Source organism: Plectropomus leopardus, chromosome 7 (assembly GCF_026936395.1).
Source record: "Plectropomus leopardus strain MGB_pleo_1.0 chromosome 7, ASM2693639v1, whole genome shotgun sequence".
NCBI lineage: Eukaryota > Metazoa > Chordata > Actinopteri > Perciformes > Serranidae > Plectropomus > Plectropomus leopardus.
In genome coordinates, this window is record NC_142182.1 from 6,940,593 (window position 1) to 6,956,018 (window position 15,426).

General features: G+C 40.6%; 1 protein-coding gene across 1 annotated transcript in view; it reads right to left on the minus strand.

Moving 5' to 3' along the window:
• Window positions 1-1,373: 1,373 nt before the first annotated feature.
• The window catches only part of edc4 (enhancer of mRNA decapping 4), a 39,766-nt gene continuing 25,713 nt past the window's right edge, over window positions 1,374-15,426 (minus strand). The window contains exons 29-30 of the mRNA XM_042495835.2: window positions 8,072-8,235; window positions 1,374-3,830 (exon numbers count right to left, since the gene is read on the minus strand). Coding sequence (XP_042351769.1) covers window positions 3,647-3,830; window positions 8,072-8,235 — 348 coding nt within the window. The 3' untranslated portion in view covers window positions 1,374-3,646. The remainder of the gene's footprint in view (window positions 3,831-8,071; window positions 8,236-15,426) is intronic.

The following is a 15,426-nucleotide window of genomic DNA, read 5'->3' on the forward strand; positions in this document are numbered from 1 at the left end:
ATGAGAGAGACAGTGATCCAGCATGCAGGACACAAAGATCCTTAAATCAAAGCAGGTCAGTCATCATTTATTTAATTATTAACACCTGTGTTGTTTCTTCTGAGACAGTTCGACGTGTCTGCTGTGAAAAGGCCTGTTGTCATGAATGCTGAAAGTAGCGATAGAGACCAAACCTGTTTTTTTTTATAATATACCAGGCTGTAAACATGTTTATTTCTGCTGTAAAGTTGGACATATTAACCCTTAGGGACTGGTACGTGCTTTTCATTCTTCATTTTTTTTGATAATTTCAGCTGGGTTCATGCATATGGCATACATTTTGGAAAGACTGTGTATTTTTGTTTAATCTTGGAAATTCAAGCTCAGCTTCTACAATAAGTCTGAAATACACTGTGTAAAAAACAGTGTTACATACACTGTTTAGTCCAAGAAATGCACCATTTAAAACCTATTCAAAATGCAATTTTTGATCCCACAGCCAACATGCATCGTATTATTTCTGGGCTTTTGCCTTGGAATTTGTCATTTTTGTCATCTTCCACCTAATTATTATTACTGTTTTTTTTGTTACCATATTTGGCATATGGAGAAAATACATGCTATCTCTATGGTATTTTTTTTTATATATAATACATTTTGTGTACAGAGTGATACAAGTGTTTGTAATATTAAAGCGGGCCCTAAGGAAGTAGTAAAGAAAAAATTACCTGAAAAAAAAGGTAATAAACAAATAAAGAAATATCCTGGAAAAGGGGCTTAAAACGATTCTGTAATATGATTTTAAGTATAGATATTTTCCCTTGCTTTTTAAAATAATTTTCTACATGAACTAATTTATTGCAATTTGTGGACTATTTCTTTCAACCAAGTTGCTCCTTGCCTTATTTCATATTTTTTGAAAGAAATCACACCAATTTTCTCAGGGTTCAAAGATTTAAATACTTTTAAAAGGTGTCTGAAAGCAGCACAAAAAGTGATGTCACTCCAGGTTTCAAAGGGTTAATCCTTAACAATCTGCAGCTTTATCTAAGCTTTTGTGTTTTTCATATAAAATCTTTACCCAAAAAGCTGTTAAGTAAATGTAGTGGCGCATGAACTCCACTGCTGCCCTCTGAATTGTAGTCCAGCAGAATATAAAGTGGCATTAAATGGAAATACTGAAGTACAAGTACCTCGTGATTATGCTGAGAGCAGTACTTATGGAAATGTATTTAGTTACTTTCCGCCACTGTGGGTCGCTGAAGTGCTCATGAGCAAGGCTCCCAGTCCCCATCTTCAGGGAATCACGCCGTTCTAACTCGAGGGAACAGATTGTTCGACGCTAAAGCAGCTCACCTCAACTTCAGGTCAGCGTGAAAAACGACACAATAAAGTGAACAAGTCTTTTTTTTATTCCAAAAATGTTTAGGGTAAAATAAACTGTAAAACATACAACATAAGCATCCAAGCAGAGGGAGATGAACAGAATGGAAACCGAAAAATAACATACACACCAGCCTCAGTTGGTTCTCACACACGACTCCCACTCAGAGCAGAGCGGGAGTCAACATGTCCCACTCTAAACTCACAGGTGAAGTCAAAATAGTACCTCTCTCTCTGGTTCATGAGCATTCAAATATCGGTCTAAATCAGTTGTCTTGGTAGTCAAATGTTTGCAAACAAAAACACAGATTCTCCCCCACTGAACCTTGCTTCAGAGCATCTTAACAAAATAAATGAAAGTAAAAAGGAACCTCTATTGGATAATGCTCAAACAAGTTGTCTAAAGGCCCAAACGTCTCGGTAAAACATGTAGAATACAATAAGGCACTTGCTAGACAAATCCGACTTAACAGAATCTAAACACGGAGGTCAAATGAACAGAACTTTTATTTTACAATCAGCAAAAAAAACAAAAACAGTGTGGTCACCCTGCACTGAAACAATGATGTGTGTAAATGGGCTGTACACAAACTATCATACACTTTGAACACACTTTAAAGATGAACATACGGGTGCAGGCTTCTCAATGTTTGGTAAAACAGAGCAGGAATGATTTCTGAATCCAAAACCTAGATAACAAGAAGGGGTGAACATCTGCAGTCCAACTAAGTGCTGCCTCCTAGAGCCTATGATAAGCCACTGCACATTAAGTTCACAAACATTATTTGGAATAGCCTGATAAAATAACATCATCAGTAACAATTATTTTTAGGAAGTGTTGTTTTTTTTTTATTATGTATTATAACTAGTTTGACAACTCTTAAAGCAAGTATACAAGTCTTACAAATGCTAAATGTTTATATAAAAAAAGGGACAGACGGACAGAAGGAAAACACAGGGAGAAGTCAATTTACAGGACAGAGCTGTACACGTGGACGGCTGCCAAACTCGACATTTCAGATCTTAAAGGGGAATTCTTTTCCGCCTGGCGGACCCCCTCAAATATCTGTCACATTTCAAAAATGTTATTTCTCATCCTTTAATCTTATTGGTATCCTTCAGAGGCGCTCATTAGGATGATCTGTGAAAACAAGGCCAGATGGAAAACGTACGAAATATGCTGTTCTTCCTGAATACCAACGCAGGAGCAAACTCAATTAACTCAGTAAAACAATTCGGCATGTTGATCCTCTGCAAAGCGCCGACACTGATTTTGCCTGGTGAGGTTGTCGTCTCCAACCTATTAGGAAATAACTGAAAGGAAATATGCCACCAACAAGAAATGGCTTTGAATGATACATACTTTTGGTTGCCGGCATTAGCTCGGATTTTAAAAAAAAGAAAGAAAAAAAACCTGAACTGAGGGCAGCGTAATCCTGCAGCAACTCAAGTTGGCAAGGATGCTGGTTTGTTTTGGAAAAAGAAAAAAAAAAGGTGTCCAAGCCTGATGATTGTTCATAAGTCTAAGATACAAGGCGACATTTTGAGGCAAAACATGTCTTCTGTTAGCGTACTCAGCCCTGCACCACAGCTTGTTTAGTATCCCAACATATCTGACAGACAAAAAAAAACAACAAACAAAAAAAACAGCAATGTTCGGTCTTGTGGACCACTCGGCTGGACATTCTTTGAGTCTTATGCACATTTGGATGAAATGGCATCAAAGGAGTGTCAGGTACGATGTGTCTGGGAGCAGGGACGACCCCAAATTTCAGGCTCTCTGGCTGTTGTTTTTGAGACAGTCTTTTGTTTCATGATGGGGATAAAAGGATGAGAGACAACCAGACTGCCTCTTGGGGGGTAAAAGCAGCAGTAACGAAGGTCTGGAAGAATCTACAGTGAACTTAAGAGGAGTCCAGACCATTAATGTCTTGCATTGAAGGTACTTCCAGGAAAAAAAACAAACAAAACAAAAACAGCTTCTATGTCCTAACTTGACACTTCAATGGTGCAGGCAGAGCAGAGGGAGGAACAAATGGAGAGCTGGATTCATGTGCAGAGACAGGTGGGCAGGAGGGAACCTTCTTCTTGAACCACGCGATAGGTTTCATACTCAGTCACTCAGGACCTCTCGTCCTCGCTCACCACCCAACAGCACGTCCCGTCCTCAGCTCAGAGGAACCGCTCCGAGTCGGGTGAAGTTGTTGCTTTCTCTTTTTAAACATTCGTGGACTTGTGATCTGTAACTCTGAGGTCCTCCTGCACCATTCTTTAAACAAAAGGACTAGTGGCTGACGAGGCCCTGCAGCATCATCATCAGGCGCCGCGCCCTCTTGCTGAGCGGGCTGTGGGGGTCCTGCTGCAGGAAGGTGAAGAGCTTCGGCCTGACCTGGGCGCACACAGAGGACATGTGGTCTCTCGTCAGCGGGTCCGAGTGGTCCAGGTTCATCACTGCGTCCTCCAGGTAGCTGACCAGGGACACAGAGGGGACAAAAAACATCAGATAATGAGGACAGAGGCACAAATAGAGAGGCTTAGAGGGGTTGGTTGACAGACCGTGCAGACGCTGTGTGCGTCACAGCTTCACCATCAGGTGGGGAAAGACCGTGCGTCAGGTGAGAGAGAAACTGTGCGCCACGGAGCTTCACTGTTAGCTGAGAGAGAGCCCGGTGTTCCTCCGTATGTCTGACAGCCATTGTGACACTTCATAGTTTGTTAAGTTGGAAAAAACTCACGACAGTTATCAGTCCAATAATCTGTGTCCAGTGTTCTAAATTAGTCTGTTAAATTTCATAGTGCATCTGAAATAATAAGCGTCCTTTTTTCACAGAAATGGCTCGAGTCAGTCAATAAACCCGTTAATAATTGTTGGGTAAAATGATCATTCCTGTCGCAGTGTGTGTGACAGGCGCAGCAGCAGGGTCACAAACACTGAAATGGCAGTCGTCCTCTACGAAAACATGGAAAAAAAGAATATCCCAATGCCTAAAATGAAAATCCAATACTATTAATGAATACGCAAACAGTCAAATATTTGGGTCCAGCGCTATTCTCTAATAACTACTGAATGTGTTTTTCAGAGTTAAGGTCCCATGGGGGAAAGCTGAGACGGAAAGAGTTCGCCTTTCTATTATCTACTGAAGGTTTTGGCAGGAAGGACATTGTTAAGCCAAAAACTTAGGCATCGAGAAAAAACAGTATGACAAAAAATTGAACTTGTAAAGGCCATTGTCATGTTTGTCTATGAGGAGAAAATGACAAAATGAAACAAGATTCACTGTAATCTGAAGCATCTTTCATTCAGCTATAAAAGCATACGAAGTTAACTTGCATTTGTGTTTTGACCCTTTGAGCTGCTGCGGGGGACAGTGAGAGCGCCCGCCTCTATCTCAACTGTCTTTCACAGTTTGAATGTCAAGCGCCGTCCTTGTTCTCCTTCCTGGCTGCCGGCCCGCTGGGCGAGTGTGCACCTTGTTGTGTTTCACTCAAATATCGCAGCAGAAATTGAGTTATGCCACTGTCACCTGCGTCCTGTCCTCTCGCTCGGACCGCACCGCATTTAACTGCTCAGTTAATCGTTTCAGACCGACATCTGGTGGTTAGACTGTCCAGCGGTGCTCTATTTCTGTCCTGCTCCTCCACCCTGTGTCTTTACAGTTAAAATGACCATTCATCTCCTCGTCCGGAGCATTACCTGATCCCAGGCTAACATTAGCGCTGTTCCCACATCGCCAGCTGGCCTCTAGCCAGAGTTCCCCTCGACCCATCACGGGTCCATCAAATCCTCGAAACACTGCCAACACACTCTTTAAGGCATTTAATGTCACTGCAAAGAACACCACAGATACTCACTGGTTACTTTAAAGAAGTATTAGAGATGTATAAAGAGTAAGGCTAACTGTATTTGAGCCATGCAGGAAAAATCTGTGCTTTTATGAGTAAATGGGAGTCAATTAATATTGGGGGAAGACAAAAACTACAATTATACAGTGTATTTTTTTGAGGCTTTGCACAAGATGAAAGAGCCTTCCGTTTCTGTTTTCCTGACTGATGGTGTCTTAGAAGAATCTATGAAAGTTTCCCGAAGAGAAACAAATGCAGCGTTCGAATTGTTGGGACCAGAGAGGATCGTTAGCAGGATCGTTAGCTGGTTTTGAGGAACACATTGATGTTCAGACGGATGCAAGAATAATGTGAACTAAGGGAGCATGAAGAGGAATTAAATGTGGATTTTTTTATGTTTGAAAAGACTGAGCAAAGTTTAGTTAGCAGATTATCTCCTGCAACATTTAAAGGGTACTTCGACGATATTTAACCAGCTTTGTATTAAAACAATGTGGGTAGTATGTGTGGACGAACTGTGGTTAACTTCCCTCCGTTTAATCAGTGCCTAGATAACACCGCTAAAAAATGTAAATTGCACTAAATGTCTCTCAGTCTGTTGCTAAATATACAGGCTTCGTATTGCCGCAACTGCAGATACAGATTACACAGCTGAACGCCAACTACTACTGCCATTATTATTAGTCATACCTCCACTGTTATTATACACATTCAATTGTTATTACCACATACATTAACTACAATATTTGAATGTAATATCACATGCTATTATAAATTCCATTTACTATTTTTTGTTACGTTTACTATTATCGCTGCTGTGCATCTCTCCCTCTCTCTCCTATGTATAATTTTGTCATCTAGTATATCTTTTTGTTCTTTATGACATCTATTGTACATCTGTCAGTCTTGGAAGAGGGATCCCTCCTCAGCTGCTCTTCCTGAGGTTTCTACCATATTTTTTTTCCCGTTAAAGGTTTTTTTGGGGGGCAAGTTTTCCTTAGTCACTGTGAGGGTCCAGGTACAGAGGGATTTCGTATGCTGTAAAGCCCTCTGAGGCAAATTGCAATTTGTGATAATGGGTTTTATAAATAAAACTGAATTGAATTTATATCGGTGAAATACTTCTTTAAAGTAGGAAAGAGTGAGAAGATGTGAAGAAGTTTTGTGATTCATCTTGTTTTGATTCTACCAAGTGAACTCCCACACACCACAAGCCATCCAACCTGGATCGTGCTCTGTCCTAATAATGCCTCAGACTGAACCACACCCTGCTGCCCTCATCTCTCTGCCCGTCTCTCTCCAGATGGCACAGAGGGGCACCAGAGGGCCGTATTAGCAGCAGTAGGCAGCTGCAACATAAACGCAGAACCAGACAGGTGATCCAGACACAGAGTAGAGCTGTAAAGGGACTCTGACAGAGACAGAGGGTTTCTGGGGGAGACACGAACAAGAGAAGGGATTCAAGGGTTTTTTTAAGAGAGGACATTAAGTGAGACAGGCGGGGGGATCTCTGAGGACACATGTCCACATGCATCTTGAGAATTACAGCACAACACAACACACCTTTCTGATAAAATAACAAAAAAACAGACAGAAGTGCAAGAGTGAACAGCAGAATAAAAGACACAAGGACGTAGAAAGAGCAGAACAAAAGAGGGCATCTGAAGCTATTCACAGGATCGTCCGCGCTCCCCGGACAGCCATGCAGCAGGGCTACAGACGGAGCAGGGCGATGGGGTCAGCAGTTTAGCACCGTTTAACACTCAGGAGACAAGGAATAATGGACATACAATGGAGATGATATTGGGAGCAAAAGTTTAGGCAAAGACTGGCTTTATTACGAGGATCCAGCTCGTGTGGGAGAGAAGGCGTGTAATGCAATTTAAAACGTGTTCACTGCTATCACTCTGACAAAATGAACTCAAAATTGAGACACTTTGGGAAGAAGTAAGCTTATACAGCTCACAGGTTTTTGATTAAACCCAGGTTCTGCCTACTGCAATGCAAGACAGGTCTTACATCAAACCCACAGTGGTGTGAGACAACATACTGAAAGTTATATGAAAAGTATACAGGTAAAAATTATCAATATACTCGTTATTCTCAATCGCAAACAGTGGATGTTTTTCCAGTGTAGGCCTGTCATGATTACTATTTTTGGTGGATGATACACTATCCTTAAAATAATTGCGATAAGCACTATAACGGTCAATTTAAGACAATAATAATGCAAGTATAAACTTTTAAAGACAGGGTTCACACACATTTAACCAATAAGTTTCCAGGACTTTGAGGAAAATCTAAAGGCCGTACAGTCTCTGAAATAACCGTCAATACTCTTTTTAATTACATTATAATAGCTTTTGTAAATATAAATTATTCTAAAAATAATAAAAACAGAACAGGATTTGAACTGAATATTTAAATATAACTTAGGGACTATTTGGGGAGGGGAGGGGAGGCATGTCAAATAATTTTGTAAGCAGTGGAGAGGGACTTATGTTTATTTAATTTTGAATTCAGGGAAGGGGCATACAACTTTAAAGGTTTCTATTTTGTTTTGTTTTTTTTAAAGAAAAATTGCCTTTCAAACCTGTGGTCCAGGGCGTTTGCAAGGCATGATTGAAGAAAATTTTTTTTTTAAGACACTTTGTGTCTTGAAAATTGTGTGTTTATTTTAAATTTTTCTGAAGGCAATTTTTAAAGCAAAAGTTTGGTGATTTTTTTGTCTTTTCATTTTTTTTGTGTGATTTTTTTAAAAAAAATAAAAAAATCACACACTGTATGTTACCTCTGACCCCTGGTGAGAGCCATGTAATCTTAGTGAGTGTAAAGGGAAATACACTTTCATGTGTAACAATCTCACCTGATTTTGAGCTCAGAGCGGGTTGTAAGGTTGGAGGAGAGCTGCTGGATGAGTGACAGCAGGACAGGCTGGCTGAGAGGGCAGGGGTGCTGACCGAACACCTGCTGAGAGTCGATGGTCTCACACACATACAACACCAAGTTCAGATCTGTCGCTGACAGCGCCTGGAAGTGAGGAAGAGAGAGCATTTTATTCAAAATGAAGCTATTTTTATCAATCTTACATTAGAACTCAAGTTCAAATATCTCTTTACCTGCAATACATCTAAAAGAAAAACATCCTTGTACAGCCATAGTGCACCTTCGAGAGAAAGGGGTTGTCCGCCAGTTTTAGAGTAAATTATATAGTATTATTACACACTGGGGCAGCACAATGCCGCCATCATTTGATTCTGTGTGAAACTGAAAAGGAGGCATAAAGAAGGGACTTTGTAGTGGCTCTATAATGCAAGCTCTGTTTAAAAAGGGCAGAGTGAAAACATCAATATATATCATCATCTTTGAGGTGTGTCTTTATTGTGAAATTCCCATGGCATGACTGTGTTTCCATTTCCATCCAAGCACACCTACGTTCTAAACATTTAAACAGCTAGCAGCCTAGTACCAAGCAGACAATGGTAAGAAAATGTGAAAAAGATAATGAGGATATTTACTGATATTGTCTCATATTGAACACAGGCCTCTGAATTTAATTAGCCACATTGTTGTAGACTTTGTGATATTAGCAAATGTGTTATCATTGTCCAAAAATCAATATATTATCATAGCATAATGGAACTTGTGATTTACACCTCTATTAATAAAAGAAGTGAATAAGGTTTTCTGATAAAAGTATGAGCTTAAACAGTCTATTCTGTTGTTTTAGAGAGTCAATCAAAAAGTCCAAGAGTTGAGAACTGAACTCAACATGAACACACAAACAGAGTAGATGACAAATAGCTGAAACACATTAAAAGTTGGAAGTACGGGAGTCACGTGACGCCTGTCGGAGAATGGCTGCTTGAAAACTTCGCTCTTGCCACCTCTTCAACATTCCACGTTTAAAGTTACCAATGAGAGACAAGATACTGTATTAAGAGATTTAACAGTGTTCACATGGCTCCAGTAAATGAAAAAGTGGACAGAAAGGGGAGAAAAGCTGCTAATGTAAGCTCTACACCTGCTAGCACGGGAGAGCATCGTGGTGTCAGCTATGCTAATGTAGCCGCTGGTGCTGCTTCGGATGCTACCACCGACCGTATAAAGGACGATACTACCTACTGGCAACGAAGGCGTCATGGCGAGGATATGTGCAAGAATTTATGAACTTCTCCAGAAGACATCCGAGCAGCAAGAAACTAAACTGAATGATATCAAAGAGAGCCACAGATTCCATGGATGGTAAGCTAACGAGCTGACTAGCCGCATCAATGACATCGAGGCCGCCTGGACTTTCTGGAGGATGCCGACAGAGCTCTGAAAAGCCAACCCACCAAGCTAGCATGGCTGATTTGGATGCATTCACGTAAAAGTGGATGAGCTCGATAACCGCGGGAGGCGTAACAATCTACGGATCGTGGGCTTCCCCGAGTCTTGCGAGAAGGGGGACCCCCTCTCTTTCCTACAGGCCTCTCTCCCTGAAATTCTGGGCTTGGAGTTCCCAAGAGGGCTCGAACTTGACCGGGCTCACCGATCTCTCGCCCGACCGAGACCGGACGGGAAACCACCGCGACACTTTATGGTGAGATTCTTGCGATACCAAGACAAAGAACGGATCCTGAGAGCCGCCCGTGAACGGGAGAATGTCACCTGGGAAGGCCATCGTATTATGCTTTTCCCGGACTATTCTCGTATTGTGGATGAAAAGCGACGTCAGTTTAATCAGTGCAAACGTCTGCTTCATGAGCGCCACATTAAGTTCGCCCTGAAATTCCCGCTACCCTGGTGTTCAAGACGAAAGGCGGACAGAAGACATTTGATAACCCCAAACAAGCTCTCTCTTTCATAAACACACTGGAGCGGAGCCTTTCTGGATACTACCTACCCCCCACCCGTTCGGACATTAATTGTGTGGACTTCCCCTGAGTGATTTACCTGCGGCTGTTTGGTGACCTTTACTGGGTGAATTCATCTTACCTCACGAAGAGCAACCTACGTTGCCCCCCATTCATGGCTTGTTCTGGACTATGATTCTCCTTCTTCTACAGAGACCTCAGGTAAAAGTCGAGTTAAATTAATTTATAACTGAGTTAAAAGCAGCAGCATGATGCACCTATTTTCTGGAGACATTAACTGAGACCTGGTGTTAGTCTGTGCACACATTGCATTACTCTGCCATTGGTTTATCAGTAAACCTTACAATGTAATATTTTGGTTCTCTTTCTTTTCTTTCATACTAGCTGCTAACTTTGTTTTGAGTAATATTGGGCACGTTTACATAATCCCAGTCATTTCACAATAGTGCCCATTAAAGGGGAAAGCCAGGTTTTGGGGTAGGGGGTGTTGGTTAAACACTGTGAACACGTTAATTGTTCTCTTGGTTCTTAATTTGTTCTTACTTAGTGGAGGTGGGTTGGATGGCAGCTGTTCTCTGCGTGTTATGGACCAGTATGACTTTTTTTTTGTTTTTTACACCCTCATGATGAGGAGGAGTAGTGGGATGATCTTTTTCCTTCATCCCCTTTTTATTTTCTTTTACTGTTGTTTTGTTCTTTTTCTTTACTTATTGCTCTACACGGCTGCTGTCGGCTATATCTACCAACAAAGAGGACTCTGGGCTTATACTTTTCATGATGTCTACTGACAGTCATAGAGCTTTGCCTGATTTCATGGAATGTTAGAGTTAAATAATCCGGCCAAAAGGAAAAAATGTTTATCATTCCTTAGATCTAAAAATTGTGATGTGGCATTCTGCAGAAACACATCTAGCAGTTGCAGAGATTAAAAAGTTGGGTGTCGGCTGGGTGGGGCACATTCATACTTCTAGTGGCTCAACAAAAAGCAGAGGAGTAGCAATTCTTGTGAAAAAAGGCCTGCATTTTAAATGCATAAAGGAAAATAGAGATGAATCAGGGAGACTTATATTGATTTTAGTAGAAATACAGGGGTTCACATTGATTCTGGCTAATGCTTTATGCACGAACATACATGATCAAGCTTTTTGGGAAATTGAGAGAAGGGTTGGAGAAATGGGGGATTTTCCTATTATTTTAGGGGGTGACTTTAATCAGGTTATGGACCCTTTCCTTGACCGTAAACCACCTTCTCCTCATCCTCGCTGCTCAACAAATATACTGAAGGCCATGTGTGAGGATTTGGGGATTGCTGATGTTTGGCGCCTCCATAACCCGTCAGCCAGTGATTTTACATTCTTTTCTCCCCCTCATAATACTTTATCCAGGATTGATTACTTTTTGTTACAAATGCAGTTGTCTCTTCCACAGTATCATGTACTATAGAGCAGTATACATATCTCCAGACCACTTGCACCTGTTATTTTGGTCACCTTCCATTTGCAAAAAAATAGGACACCTAGGTGGAGGCTTAACTCTAGTTTGCTCTTGGATGTTGATTTTAATAAAGCTCTGTGTGACCAAATCAATTTATAAGAAACAAATTTACCATCCACACCATCTGCTGGAGTGGCTTGGGAAGCCCTATAAAAGCGTTTATAAGAGGTCATATTATTCAGTATGCCTCCTTTAAAAAAAAAGGCCAGTATGACCAAATATTTGGAGCTTGAAGAGCAGATTCAGACAGCAGAGAGAACTTTCAAACAGGATATGTCCTCATCTAATCTCATGGTCCTTACCCGTCTGAAGTATGAATTCAATTCCATATTGACCCAGAGAACAGAGTTTGCCCTCTTTAGAGCAAGGCATAAACATTTTGAGGAAGGGGATAAGGCAGGTAGGATGTTATCTAGGTACATCAGACAGCAGGAAAATGCAAGTATTATACTAGGCGTCACAGATGAGAGCGGCACTCTACAGACTAGTTCCACCTCAATTAATGAGATATTCAGAAACTACTATAAAAAATTATACAAATCAGAACTGCAGGCAGATACTCAGGAGATTTCTTCATTTCTGAGTAGTCTGACAATCCCCTCCCTGTCTGAAGAGCAGCGGGAGTTGTTAGATAGGCCCATTACGATAGAAGAACTGAAAGAGACCATTAAAAATCTGCGGAGTGGGCGTGCGCCAGGATTGGGCTACCACGGCCGAGTTTTATAAGATCTCACGTGGATGAAATCGCCCCAGTACTGCTAAGTATGTATGAGGAAGCAATGGAGAAAGGCACCTTGCCACCTTCTCTGAGCAGGCTCTAATTACCTTGATTCTTAAAAAGGGTAAACCGGCTTCTGATTGTAAAAATTATAGACCCATTTCTCTTCTGGGACAAGACCCGGAAGATCTTTTCAAAATTTTGGCTAATGGAATTGATAAAATTATGACAAGTTTGATTCATCCCGATCAAGTCGGTTTTATTCGTTCAAGAAGTTTTGCAGACAACATCAGACGCCTTCTCAACATTATGTGGTTCTCTCGGGGTGAGAGTGGTCCTATGGCAACAATTTCTTTGGGCCTTGGAGAAAAGGCGTTTGATAGAGTGGAGTGGCCCTATTTATTTCTTACTCTTGAACAATATGGATTTAGCCAAAATGTATTAGATGGATTCAGCTTCTATGCCAATCCCAAAGCATCAGTTCTGACCAATGGTATCATTTCCCCAAACTTTGAACTTGGTAGAGGCACTGCACAGGGAGATCCCTTGTCCCCCATCCTTTTTGCTCTGGCACTTGAACCTCTGGCCATTGCCATCCGTAATGCTGGAAATTTTCCAGGGATACAAGTGGAGAGACAGCTCATAAAATAATGCTGTATCACGGATGATATTTTTGATTTTTGTCTACGCAGCCTGAAAAGTCACTACCGGCCCTTTTGATATTATGGAATCATTCTCAAGACTCTCTGGCTATAAGGTTAACTGGGCAAAATCTGAAGCTCTTCCTTTGACAACTTACTGCCCTAAAACATTGTTTCAGGTGGACAAATTACAGTGGCCTAAAAGGAATTACCTATTTAGGTATAACATTCCCCCATATTAAGATTTGGTTAGTGTTAATATGGTCCCTCTCTTGGATAGGTTTAAGAATGATATAGAAAAGATGGAACCCCTATTCTTATCTCTGTGGGGGAAGGCTAATGTTCTCAAGATGAATTGTGCACCTAAATTTAACTATCTTATACAAGCCCTCCCGGTTAAGATCCCACTTAAATATTTCAAACAATTTGACAGACTATGTAATCAATTTTTGTGGAGCAACAAACGTCCTAGACTTGGCCTGAAAAAAATTGCAAAGGCCAGTGGATCAGAGGCGGATTGGGTATTCAAATTTATTGCTTTATCATTCGCTTTCAGTATGAGACACCTGCGCCACTGGACCCTACCCCGGCGTGCACCACCGTGGTTCCAAATAGAGAACTATATCTGTGACAGTCTTCCTCTGATATATTTTACCACTGCTCAACTACCAAGACTGTTAGTGATCATCCCATATTTCTCCATCTAAGATGGATTTGGAAGAGGTTGTCTTCTATTTTCAAATTTAATTTTATCTTAACCCATCTTCCAGCATCTGGCTAAATCCGAGACTCCTTATCGGTAAAAAACATTTTCTGGAAATTGTGGGCAGAAAAAAGGCATCCTGGCACTAAAAGATATGTATGAGGGTTTACAATGAAAAGTTTTGCAAAGCTCAAGAAACAATACAACCTTCCACATAACAATTTCTGGAAGTATCTTCAAATCAGACATTTATTATTGACAATTTTAGGGCCCAACCCCAATCTGTTATTAGAGTTTGACCTCCTTAAAGTAATAGTTACCATCTTTGGAGCTGGTCATGAAGCGTCAAAATACTACTCAATATTACTGGCACAGCAAGGACCAGCCTCTAATCTTAAGAAGTCCTGGGAGGTGGAAGCTTGAAGCAAAATTTTAATGATACAGAATGGAAAATAATCCTCGCAATTCAAAAAAGATGTCACGGGAACTCAGAACTAGACTAGTACAATTTAAAATAATTAACAGAGTATACTGGACACCATCAAGACTGTACCGAGTTAAACTTAGAGATAGTCCAACTTGCTGGAGATGTGAGAATGATCATGGTACACTCATCCATTTTTTGTGGGAATGTCCCAAGGTGCAGACTTTGTGGGGTGCTATACATGAAAATATAAAGCAGATTACAGGTCAAGATATACCTTACACACCTAGTCTGTATGTTCTGGGGACCAATCCCGCTAAGCACCCTCCTGCACCTCTAGCGACTGGATACACACAGCAATTATGTTGGGTAGGAAGATAATTGTTAAAAGAATGGAAATCAGCTGATCTTCCTCCGGTACATGTATGGTTTTCACAGCTTGGAGCAGTGGCAGCACTGGAGAAACTTATCCTTTAGGATTAACAACCAGGTGGATAGGTATGAATTGAAATGGAACAAGTACCTTGGCTACATCTCATGATCAGGCAGTAGCCCCTTTTTGTAGTAATTCATTTGTATCTTGATACACACTGAATATGCTATATTCTGCTTTAGCCCCGTACCTCTATGCTGATATTTTGATCTCTCATTTATTTTCTGTTAACTTAATTTAATTTAATTAACTTTATTTATATTAACTATGTGTATGTGTGCATGTATATATATGTATATGTCTATGTATTAATGTGTATTATATGTGTGTGTATGTGCATGTATGTACATATATGTATATATATGTATGTATGTGTGTATATATGTATGTATATGTATGTGTGTATGTATGTGTGTATGTATATATGTATATATATATATATATATATATATTTTTTTTTTTTTTTTTTTTTATGTATCCTTGCAGTTTCTTTATGGTTGTTTTGTTGGTTTAATGTTATAATTGTTTAAAAAGCCAATAAAGTTTTGGTCAAAAAAAAAAAAAGTTGGAAGTACAATGCAGGGGACAAGAGTTTTTAGTGGCCACTCTCAGTGGGTCGAGATACATTACTACTTAGTAGAAACACAGAAATGAGTATCCGCAGCACAGCTAATGCACTACTGCTGTCTGCAAGAGAGAAATGTGTAAAGTATATTAACTTTCTGGGCCTCATAATCCTGGTGGGACATTTGCGTGCGAACGTGCATGATCATGAGTTGTGTGAGGGTGTTTGCATTCATTAATGTTTGGAAAATACAGTTCAGCTGCAGAGGCTGCAATATGTGCAGAGCTACACCTGGCTACTTGTGTGTGTGTGTGTGCGTGTGTGTGTGTGTGTGTGTGTGTGTGTGTGTGTGTGCTTGTGTGCGTGCGTGCGTGCGTGCGTGCG